We start from the raw sequence: 12,840 nt of genomic DNA on the forward strand, positions 1-12,840 counted from the left end.
GAATTAACAGGCCCCGCATTGATTACATGGAACGCAGGACAAGCTAGTCAAACCTAGTAATATCATCAACCCTCTCTCCCTCAGTGACATATCCTGACATAATGTAAACATTATACATTACCCTCAGTGACATATCCTGACATAATGTAAACATAATACATTACCCTCTCTCCCTCAGTGACATATCCTGACATAATGTAATCGTAATGCATTACCCACAGTGACATATCCTGACATAATGTAAACATTATACATTACCCTCAGTGACATATCCTGACATAATGTAAACGTTATACATTACCCTCTCTCCCTCAGTGACATATCCTGACATAATGTAAACGTTATACATTACCCTCTCTCCCTCAGTGACATATCCTGACATAATGTAAACGCTATACATTACCCTCAGTGACATATCCTGACATAATGTAAACGTAATACATTACCCTCAGTGACATATCCTGACATAATGTAAACGCTATACATTACCCTCTCTCAGTGACATATCCTGACATAATGTAAACGCTATACATTACCCTCAGTGACATATCCTGACATAATGTAAACGTTATACATTACCCTCTCTCCCTCAGTGACATATCCTGACATAATGTAAACGTAATACATTACCCTCTCTCCCTCAGTGACATTTCCTGACATAATGTAAACGTTATACATTACCCTCTCTCCCTCAGTGACATATCCTGATATAATGTAAACGTTACACATTACCCTCAGTGACATATCCTGACATAATGTAAATGTTACACATTACCCTCTCTCCCTCAGTGACATATCCTGACATAATGTAAACGTTATACATTACCCTCAGTGACATATCCTGACATAATGTAAACATTATACATTACCCTCTCTCTCTCTAAGTATTTTTCATATTCTCAGAGCCCCTCAGCAGCCTCCACTGATAGAGACGCACCAGTTTATCCAATACAGTCACACTCTACCCAAGTCCAAAATGACACCCTATTCCCTTTATAGAGCACTACATTCAACCAGGGCCCATAGTGCACTATATAGGGAGCGGTTTGGGATAGACCCTCAGTAATACACCCCTCTGTCTTCATCATGCCACTCTCAGGAAGAAAGCCTGTCAGTCTCAGAGTGGAGATGAGGACCTGTGGGACTCAACACCTGATCATTATTCAACACAGTACGATGCTCATTCTGTGAAGCTATAAACCACATGATTAAATGGAACACGACTATGTTGTAATGTCTACGGCTCTATTGGAACCATACGGAACACAGAACACTACCAACACTCTAGAACACGACTATGTTCTAATGTCTACGGCTCTATTGGAACCATACGGAACACAGAACACTACCAACACTCTAGAACACAACTATGTTGTAATGTCTACGGCTCTATTGGAACCATACGGAACACAGAACACTACCAACACTCTAGAACACGACTATGTTGTCATGTCTACGGCTCTATTGGAACCACACGGAACACTACCAACACAGGGGGTACTCAACTCCGACCCTACGGAGGTCTGGTTCTCTGTTCGACCTGGCGTCTCAGGTCTAAAAATCAGATTCTGATTAGATGCAGTAGAACTGGTTTCCAGGACCAGAGTTGAGCTGGAGGGTTCAAGAACATAGCTGGTTGTAGAAATCCAAATCTCACATTGTTGTTATTTACACACAGAGATATTAAACATGGCAAGGAGGACAGGTTTGGTTCACCTGGTTCATGCCGTCACGCTGGCCTGAAGGTTTTCACTGAAGAAGTCGGTGCTTATTTGTTTATTTCTTGAGGATATATATTTTTTTCTCCATTTGGAATCGAGTTGTGTGTGTAGGCTTTCAGTAGACAAGGCCCTCAGCTGTCTGAGGCCTGTCAAACCAACACTCTGAACTACTAGTGAGAGCCAGGGAGGGTGCCAATTAATGTCGCCCGCCCCTCCCCATCATTAATTATTAAAGAGATACTTACTGGTTTACTGAATAGACGGATGGAATGGAACTGAAGATGCTTTCTCTAATGTCCTGCCTCAGGGTGCCTTTGGCCTTCAGAATCTCCACAAAGTACTGCAAGAGGGAGCACACACACAGAGAGAGACGTACACACACACACAGAGAGACGTACACACACACACACACAGAGAGACGTACACACACACAGAGAGAGAGACGTACACACACACAGAGAGAGAGACGTACACACACACAGAGAGAGACGTACACACACAGAGAGAGACGTACACACAGAGAGAGACGTACACACAGAGAGAGACGTACACACACAGAGAGACGTACACACACAGAGAGACGTACACACACAGAGAGACGTACACACACAGAGAGACGTACACACACACACACACACACACACACACACACACACACACACACACACACACACACACACACACAGAGAGAGACGTACACACACACACACAGAAAGAGACACACACACAGAGAGAGACGTACACACACACACACACACACACAGAGAGAGACGCACACACACACAGAGAGAGACGTACACACACACACACACACACACACAGAGAGAGACGCACACACACACAGAGAGAGAGACGTACACACACACACACACACACACAGAGAGAGACGTACACACACACACACACACAGAGAGAGACGTACACACACACACACAGAGAGAGAGACGTACACACACACACACAGAGAGAGAGACGTACACACACACACACACACAGAGAGAGACGTACACACACACACACAGAGAGAGACGTACACACACACACACAGAGAGAGAGACGTACACACACACACACACAGAGAGAGAGACGTACACACACACACACACAGAGAGAGAGACGTACACACACACACACACACACACAGAGAGAGACGTACACACACACAGAGAGAGAGACGTACACACACACACACAGAGAGAGAGACGTACACACACACACACACAGAGAGAGACGTACACACACACACACAGAGAGAGACGTACACACACACACACAGAGAGAGAGACGTACACACACACACACACAGAGAGAGACGTACACACACACACACACAGAGAGAGAGACGTACACACACACACACAGAGAGAGAGACGTACACACACACACACAGAGACGCACACACAGAGAGAGACGCACACACACAGAGAGAGACGCACACACACAGAGAGAGACGCACACACACAGAGAGAGACGCACACACACAGAGAGAGACGCACACACACACACAGAGAGAGACGTACACACACAGAGAGAGACGTACACACAGAGAGAGACGCACACACACAGAGAGAGACGCACACACACACACAGAGAGAGACGCACACACACAGAGAGAGACGCACACACACACACAGACGCACACACACAGAGAGAGACGCACACACACAGAGAGAGACGCACACACACAGAGAGAGACGCACACACACAGAGAGAGACGCACACACACACACAGAGAGAGACGTACACACACACACAGAGAGAGACGTACACACAGAGAGAGACGCACACACAGAGAGAGACGCACACACACAGAGAGAGACGCACACACACAGAGAGAGACGCACACACACACACAGAGAGAGACGCACACACACAGAGAGAGAGACGTACACACACACACACAGAGAGAGAGACGTACACACACACACACACAGAGAGAGAGACGTACACACACACACACAGAGAGAGAGACGTACACACACACACACAGAGACGCACACACAGAGAGAGACGCACACACACAGAGAGAGACGCACACACACAGAGAGAGACGCACACACACAGAGAGAGACGCACACACACAGAGAGAGACGCACACACACACACAGAGAGAGACGTACACACACACACAGAGAGAGACGTACACACAGAGAGAGACGCACACACAGAGAGAGACGCACACACACAGAGAGAGACGCACACACACAGAGAGAGACGCACACACACACACAGAGAGAGACGCACACACACAGAGAGAGACGCACACACACAGAGAGAGACGCACACACACAGAGAGAGACGCACACACACACAGAGACGCACACACAGAGAGAGACGCACACACACAGAGAGAGACGCACACACACAGAGAGAGACGCACACACACACACAGAGAGAGACGCACACACACACACAGAGAGAGACGTACACACACACACAGAGAGAGACGTACACACAGAGAGAGACGCACACACACAGAGAGAGACGCACACACACAGAGAGAGACGCACACACACAGAGAGAGACGCACACACACAGAGAGAGACGCACACACACAGAGAGACGCACACACACAGAGAGACGCACACACACAGAGAGACGCACACACACACGCAGAGACGTACACACACACGCAGAGACGTACACACATACAGAGACAAGAAAGAAGAACTTAGTATTTGTCTCGCCATTTGTCTAGCTAAGCCTGTCTGCTATCTAGCTGCATTGGTTCCATTGGATTCCCATGAGACAAACGGTTTAGGAGATTACACCACCGACAACTCAATTACACCTCGTCCGCGTCCCCAATGGCACTCTAGTCTGGGGTTGGACGAATTTACCACTGCACCGTCTATTTTTTGAATTTTTTATAATAATAATAATAATCGACAAAGTTTGTGGGCCATCGTCGACGGTGACGACATCGTGATGTCACAAACAACGGATTAGCATATTGGAACTTGACTGCAATACCAGAGTCTGGCAGCGCACAACAGAGCAGGTCGACAGGCCAAATGGCCTGTTTCCTATTGGCCGTAGCCTACACGTTCAACAGACAGCAGGTGGACATGCCAAATGGCCTGTTTCCTATTGGCCGTAGCCTACACGTTCACTAGACAGCAGTTCGACATGCCAAATGGCCTGTTTCCTATTGGCCGTAGCCTACACGTTCAACAGACAGCAGGTCGACATGCCAAATGGCTTGTTTCCTATTGGCCGTAGCCTACACGTTCAACAGACAGCAGGTGGACATGCCAAATGGCCTGTTTCCTATTGGCCGTAGCCTACACGTTCACTAGACAGCAGGTCGACATGCCAAATGGCCTGTTTCCTATTGGCCGTAGCCTACACGTTCACTAGACAGTAGGTCGACATGCCAAATGGCCTGTTTCCTATTGGCCGTAGCCTACACGTTCACTAGACAGCAGGTCGACATGCCAAATGGCCTGTTTCCTATTGGCCGTAGCCTACACGTTCAACAGACAGCAGGTGGACATGCCAAATGGCCTGTTTCCTATTGGCCGTAGCCTACACGTTCACTAGACAGCAGGTCGACATGCCAAATGGCCTGTTTCCTATTGGCCGTAGCCTACACGTTCACTAGACAGCAGGTCAACATGCCAAATGGCCTGTTTCCTATTGGCCGTAGCCTACACGTTCACTAGACAGCAGGTCGACATGCCAAATGGCCTGTTTCCTATTGGCCGTAGCCTACACGTTCACTAGACAGCAGGTCGACATGCCAAATGGCCTGTTTCCTATTGGCCGTAGCCTACACGTTCAACAGACAGCAGGTGGACATGCCAAATGGCCTGTTTCCTATTGGCCGTAGCCTACACGTTCACTAGACAGCAGGTCGACATGCCAAATGGCCTGTTTCCGATTGGCCGTAGCCTACACGTTCACTAGACAGCAGGTGGACATGCCAAATGGCCTGTTTCCTATTGGCCGTAGCCTACACGTTCACTAGACAGCAGGTCGACATGCCAAATGGCCTGTTTCCTATTGGCCGTAGCCTACACGTTCACCAGAGAGCAGGTCGACATGCCAAATGGCCTGTTTCCTATTGGCCGTAGCCTACACGATCAACAGACAGCAGGTCGACATGCCAAATGGCCTGTTTCCTATTGGCCGTAGCCTACACGATCAACAGACAGCAGGTCGACATGCCAAATGGCCTGTTTCCTATTGGCCGTAGCCTACACGTTCAACAGAGCAGGTCGACATGCCAAATGGCCTGTTTCCTATTGGCCGTAGCCTACACGTTCACTAGACAGCAGGTCGATATGCCAAATGGCCTGTTTCCTATTGGCCGTAGCCTACACGTTCACCAGAGAGCAGGTCAACATGCCAAATGGCCTGTTTCCTATTGGCCGTAGCCTACACGATCAACAGACAGCAGGTCGACATGCCAAATGGCCTGTTTCCTATTGGCCGTAGCCTACACGATCAACAGACAGCAGGTCGACATGCCAAATGGCCTGTTTCCTATTGGCCGTAGCCTACACGTTCACTAGACAGCAGGTCGACATGCCAAATGGCCTGTTTCCTATTGGCCGTAGCCTACACGTTCACTAGAGAGAAGGTCGACATGCCAAATGGCCTGTTTCCTATTGGCCGTAGCCTACACGATCACTAGACAGCAGGTCAACATGCCAAATGGCCTGTTTCCTATTGGCCGTAGCCTACACGATCAACAGACAGCAGGTCGACATGCCAAATGGCCTGTTTCCTATTGGCCGTAGCCTACACGATCAACAGACAGCAGGTCGACATGCCAAATGGCCTGTTTCCTATTGGCCGTAGCCTACACGTTCACTAGACAGCAGGTCGACATGCCAAATGGCCTGTTTCCTATTGGCCGTAGCCTACACGTTCACTAGAGAGCAGGTCGACATGCCAAATGGCCTGTTTCCTATTGGCCGTAGCCTACACGATCAGGTCGGTGTACTGAACTTCAGTGTAACCAAAGGTCGTACCAGCAAGGCGGACAAATCTGCCGTTATGCCCTTGAGCAAGGCGGTTAACGCCCAACATCAACCGGGCGTTAACTGCCTTGCTCAAGGGCATAACGGCAGATTTGTCCGCCTTGCTGGCTCTGGGATTCGAACCAGCGATGCCGAAGACACTTCTGTTGAACGCATTCAGTTGTACAATTGATTAGGTATCCCCTTTCCTGTTCCTGTTTCAGCAGACAAAATGGTCGAGTCCCAAAACGGCCCCCTATTCTACACATAGTTCACTACTGTTGAACAGAGCCCCATGGGTCCACATCAAAACTAGAACACAATATAGGGAATAGGGTGTAACTTGGCCCATATGACAGTATAAATAGCAGGTCACATACCGTGTTGACTAGTTGTAGTTGTTTACAGTATTTCTGTTCAGTTTGGACCAGGGCCCTGACTGTACGGGTTCTCTTCCTCTCCCACTTCTCCCTCTGCTCCTGGACGCTACGGCTGCCGGTCGGGCCCACGGGGGTGGGGGAGAAACTCATGGTCTTACTGGGGCAGACACTGACCTCAGATCAGACCTGTAGACAGATGAAATCATTAGGGGGAGAAACTCATGGTCTTACTGGGGCGGGCCCACGGGGGCGGGGGAGAAACTCATGGTCTTACTGGGGCGGACACTGACCTCAGATCAGAACTGTAGAGAATAAAACATTGGACATTTTTTCCTGACTTTTTCCAAAAATTCACTAGGCCTAGAAATGTCACCTGAAGTTTGTGAAAAAGCTAAATCCAACAGCAATATTGACAATCACACTAATATGTTTTACATCGTCAAGGAATAAGTATTTCATAGAGCTCAATAACCAATAGTATTGCAGAAGACCCAAGGACACAGTGTTGAGGAAGGAACTGTGGTTGGTGATGCAATTAGTCCCTCCCTCGCTCTCCCTCTGACCCAGTCCGTCCGCTCTCCCTCCCAGAAAGGCACTGTGTGTCATTGATCAGACCCTGTTGTTTACAGTGTGTTAGTTAGTGGAAGGCTGTCGTTGACACCCGGGCACCCTGGGAGATGTCACTGGGGTTAATTGCTGCTAAAGCGCTGCCCTCAGACTAAGTAATGGCCCTGGATTCTAACGCTCGTCCCAAATGACACCCTATATAGTGCACTATGGGCCCTGGTCTAAAGTAGTGCACTATAAAAAGGGAATAGGGTGCCATTTGGGACACACAACCCAGGTGTCTCAGCCTGCTCCGTGGTACAACAGAGGAGATGACGCTAATGAGGGAGTCCAGGGAGGATTCCTAGTTCAGGGACAACAAGGGGAGAGGAGGGAGTCAGAGATGGGGAGAGAGCACTGGGTTACACACACACAGAGAGAGAGAGAGAAAGGGAGGACACCTCTTAGCCAGGAGACATGAGGGGGAGAGAGAAAAAAGGGAGGACACCTCTTAGCCAGGGGACATGAGGGGAGAAAGGGAGGACACCTCTTAGCCAGGGGACATGAGGGAGAAAGGGAGGACACCTCTTAGCCAGGGGACATGAAGAGGAGAAAGGGAGGACACCTCTTAGCCAGGGGACATGAGGGGAGAAAGGGAGGACACCTCTTAGCCAGGGGACATGAGGGGAGAAAGGGAGGACACCTCTTAGCCAGGGGACATGAGGGGAGAAAGGGAGGACACCTCTTAGCCAGGGGACATGAGGGGAGAAAGGGAGGACACCTCTTAGCCAGGAGAAATGAAGAGGAGAGAGAAAGGGAGGACACCTCTTAGCCAGGAGAAATGAAGGGAGAGAGAAAGGGAGGACACCTCTTAGCCAGGGGACATGAAGGGAGAGAAAGGGAGGACACCTCTTAGCCAGGGGACATGAGGGGAGAGAGAAAGGGAGGACACCTCTTAGCCAGGGGACATGAGGGGAGAGAGAAAGGGAGGACACCTCTTAGCCAGGGGACATGAGGGGAGAGAGAAAGGGAGGACACCTCTTAGCCAGGGGACATGAGGGGAGAAAGGGAGGACACCTCTTAGCCAGGGGACATGAAGGGGAGAAAGGGAGGACACCTCTTAGCCAGGGGACATGAAGGGGAGAAAGGGAGGACACCTCTTAGCCAGGGGACATGAAGGGGAGAAAGGGAGGACACCTCTTAGCCAGGGGACATGAAGGGGAGAAAGGGAGGACACCTCTTAGCCAGGGGACATGAAGGGGAGAAAGGGAGGACACCTCTTAGCCAGGGAACATGAGGGGAGAAAGGGAGGACACCTCTTAGCCAGGGGACATGAGGGGAGAAAGGGAGGAAACCTCTTAGCCAGGGGACATGAGGGGAGAAAGGGAGGACACCTCTTAGCCAGGAGAAATGAAGGGAGAGAGAAAGGGAGGACACCTCTTAGCCAGGGGACATGAAGGGAGAGAGAAAGGGAGGACACCTCTTAGCCAGGGGACATGAGGGGAGAGAGAAAGGGAGGACACCTCTTAGCCAGGGGACATGAGGGGAGAGAGAAAGGGAGGACACCTCTTAGCCAGGGGACATGAGGGGAGAGAGAAAGGGAGGACACCTCTTAGCCAGGGGACATGAGGGGAGAGAGAAAGGGAGGACACCTCTTAGCCAGGGGACATGAGGGGAGAGAGAAAGGGAGGACACCTCTTAGCCAGGGGACATGAGGGGAGAAAGGGAGGACACCTCTTAGCCAGGGGACATGAAGGGGAGAAAGGGAGGACACCTCTTAGCCAGGGGACATGAAGGGGAGAAAGGGAGGACACCTCTTAGCCAGGGGACATGAAGGGGAGAAAGGGAGGACACCTCTTAGCCAGGGGACATGAAGGGGAGAAAGGAGGACACCTCTTAGCCAGGGGACATGAAGGGGAGAAAGGGAGGACACCTCTTAGCCAGGGAACATGAGGGGAGAAAGGGAGGACACCTCTTAGCCAGGGACATGAGGGGAAAAGGGAGGAAACCTCTTAGCCAGGGGACATGAGGGGAGAAAGGGAGGACACCTCTTAGCCAGGAGAAATGGAGAGAGAAAGGAGGACACCTCTTAGCCAGGGGACATGAGGGGAGAAGGGGAGGACACCTCTTAGCCAGGGGACATGAGGGGAGAAAGGGAGGACACCTCTTAGCCAGGGGACATGAGGGGAGAAAGGGAGGACACCTCTTAGCCAGGGGACATGAGGGAGAAAGGGAGGACACCTCTTAGCCAGGGGACATGAGGGGAGAAAGGGAGGACACCTCTTAGCCAGGAGAAATGAGGGGAGAAAGGGAGGACACCTCTTAGCCAGGGGACATGAGGGGAGAAAGGGAGGACACCTCTTAGCCAGGGGACATGGAGGGGAGAGAGAAAGGGAGGACACCTCTTAGCCAGGGGACATGAGGGGAGAAAGGGAGGACACCTCTTAGCCAATAAGAAGCAGACATGTCCATCTTCCATTCCTCCTTATGACACATTGGAGGTCTTCCCCATTAGCAGTAGAAACCTTTTCAGACGGTACGTCAGATTCAGTCCATTACGATCATCACGTCACACTGTGCTACGGAACCAGATTCAAATCTGGATATCAGCCTGGCCAGATTGTAAATGACAAAATGGAAGCAAAAATCGTACGTTCTGCGATTGGCTTGTGAGGCTAGGTCGACTGACAGGGGCTAGGTCGACTGACAAGGGCTAGGTCGACTGACAAGGGCTAGGTCGACTGACAGGGGCTAGGTCGACTGACAGGGGCTAGGTCGACTGACAGGGGCTAGGTCGACTGAAATGTAGCCAATGTATTAATTACTCAAATGTAGCTAGATCGCTAATCCAGAGTCGTACCGTTGCCTCAATGTGACAGGCTTGTCCAGATCATGGCATATGTAGCTCTTTATGATAATTAGCATTTAATTTTTGGGAGGTAAATATATTGCTAAAAAAAAGTTGCCTTGTACTATAGAGATTTAGTTATCAAAAACGTTGTGCCAGGTTAAGCATAAACTAAACACAGACAAAATATATATATTTCACCTTTATTTAACCAGGTAGGCTAGTTGAGAACACCTTTATTTAACCAGGTAGGCTAGTTGAGAACACCTTTATTTAACCAGGTAGGCTAGTTGAGAACACCTTTATTTAACCAGGTAGGCTAGTTGAGAACACCTTTATTTAACCAGGTAGGCTAGTTGAGAACACCTTTATTTAACCAGGTAGGCTAGTTGAGAACACCTTTATTTAACCAGGTAGGCTAGTTGAGAACAAGTTCTCATTTACAACTGCGACCTGGCCAAGATAAAGCAAAGCAGTTCGACACATACAACACAGAGTTACACCTGGAATAAACAAACATACAATCAATAACACAATAGAAGAAAAAAGGTCTAACTTAAATCAAATCAAATGTATTTATAAAGCCCATGGTACATCAGCTGAGATCTCAAAGTGCTGTACAGAAACCCAGCCTAAAACCCCAAACAGCAAGCAATGCAGGTGTAGAAGCCCCTTAAGGGTTTCTAAACATCTGTTATTGGAAATGTAATGTCGGAAAAACATGTTTGACCCTTAGGTTTTATGAGTTATGGCTTTGTCTATTCAAAGACCATGGCGGAAGTCGGCTCAAAACAACAGTGACGCAAGAGGATGTGGAATGACTGGGTTTCTGTGTTCACACGTGATTCCTTTTGATAAACCCGATTTATCTGCATTACAAATGAAAAAGTCGTTTGGAAAAAGGAGATGAGTTTCAGGACGATGCATCATGCTGCCTTGTTGACAACATAACCGAGCGGATTACTGTTCAATTTGAGAAGGGCACACCTCCCCTCACCGCTTTTGCACGTTTAAATGTGTCTTGCATGCGACAAAAGTAACACGTTTTCTATAACCTACAGGACAACAGTGCTACAAAAAAAAGTTTAAAAAAAAACATAACTGAAATGTTTCTCGACGTGAGCACCGCAAATAACGTTTAGCTTTAACTAACAAACAAACAGTGAATTGTTTTCTGCAAAGTTCCACGACAACGTCGAAGAAATGCTGGATGGTTAAAGGTTAGCGACTCGACTTACACATTTACAGCGATATAACTGTACACACACGACATTAAAAATGTTGCTTAGGTTGAAAAGATGAACTAACCTGTCAATGTCTTCGTTTCTGTTCTGAAATTGAAATCCAGGCGCTCTATTCGGGCTGCTGTTCCTTCCGGGTTGTCGAGCGACGCTATTGGCTCCCGGTCCCCCAGGGGATATGACGGCATGGAAACGGACCCGCCCAGCCTTGTGACGTGGCAGGGCGTCAACAAGGCAGCGTGTTGCGACGTCCATTCTCTTTTCCATGCAATATATATGTTCGATTTTTACAAACTAGTTTTCATTGGGAAGGTAAATACAATGTTTAACTCAAAAGCAATCACTTTTGCAATGTGAAAACACAGAATCAGAACTCATTTACCAGGGGTTGTGGAGTAACAGATTACATGTAATCTGAGTAGGGAAAAATATAATAATTTACATTACCATATTTTTTTATTTATTATTGTAATCGGATTACAGATACTTTTGAAAAACAGGATGTTTACTTTTAAATTTAGAAAGGATGTTTGTGGGAAAAAAATACATTACGACACCTTTCTGTCTTCTCAATGACATTCGATTCAACATTGGAGAGAAAAAAAACGACCGCAAATTTAAATTTGTTCCACCTGAGCGAGTCTAACCACAAGTTAGAGACCACTGTGATGACACAGGTGTGTTTGATGGATCCCTTAATGTCTTCTGCTACTTAAAGTGGAACTGACAGCACTTTGACAGCATGACATCTTGTTCAAATCTGTCCAACCCCCAGGAAGAATAGGGTGCCTTTTTTTTGTTTTGACATTTTTCTGACAAGGAGAGCTTAGATTTGGTCATTTTCACGTTTTCATAAATTCATAAATCAAATCAAATCAAATCAAATTTTATTTATATAGCCCTTCGTACATCAGCTGGGATATCTCAAAGTGCTGTACAGAAACCCAGCCTAAAACCCCAAACAGCAAACAATGCAGGTGTAAAAGCACGGTGGCTAGGAAAAACTCCCTAGAAAGGCCAAAACCTAGGAAGAAACCTAGAGAGGAACCGGGCTATGTGGGGTGGCCAGTCCTCTTCTGGCTGTGCCGGGTAGAGATTATAACAGAAAATAACAGAAAATGACCAAGATGTTCAAAT

General features: G+C 48.3%; 1 protein-coding gene across 1 annotated transcript in view; it reads right to left on the reverse strand.

Moving 5' to 3' along the window:
- The window catches only part of LOC124026130 (rho guanine nucleotide exchange factor 39-like), a 57,062-nt gene extending 45,180 nt beyond the window's left edge, over positions 1–11,882 (reverse strand). Inside the window, exons 1-3 of the mRNA XM_046339297.1 lie at positions 11,771–11,882; positions 7,069–7,254; positions 1,967–2,061 (exon numbers count right to left, since the gene is read on the reverse strand). Coding sequence (XP_046195253.1) covers positions 1,967–2,061; positions 7,069–7,218 — 245 coding nt within the window. The 5' untranslated portion in view covers positions 7,219–7,254; positions 11,771–11,882. The remainder of the gene's footprint in view (positions 1–1,966; positions 2,062–7,068; positions 7,255–11,770) is intronic.
- Between the last annotated feature and the right edge of the window lie 958 nt (positions 11,883–12,840).

Source organism: Oncorhynchus gorbuscha, unplaced genomic scaffold, assembly GCF_021184085.1.
Source record: "Oncorhynchus gorbuscha isolate QuinsamMale2020 ecotype Even-year unplaced genomic scaffold, OgorEven_v1.0 Un_scaffold_2624, whole genome shotgun sequence".
NCBI classification, from domain to species: domain Eukaryota; kingdom Metazoa; phylum Chordata; class Actinopteri; order Salmoniformes; family Salmonidae; genus Oncorhynchus; species Oncorhynchus gorbuscha.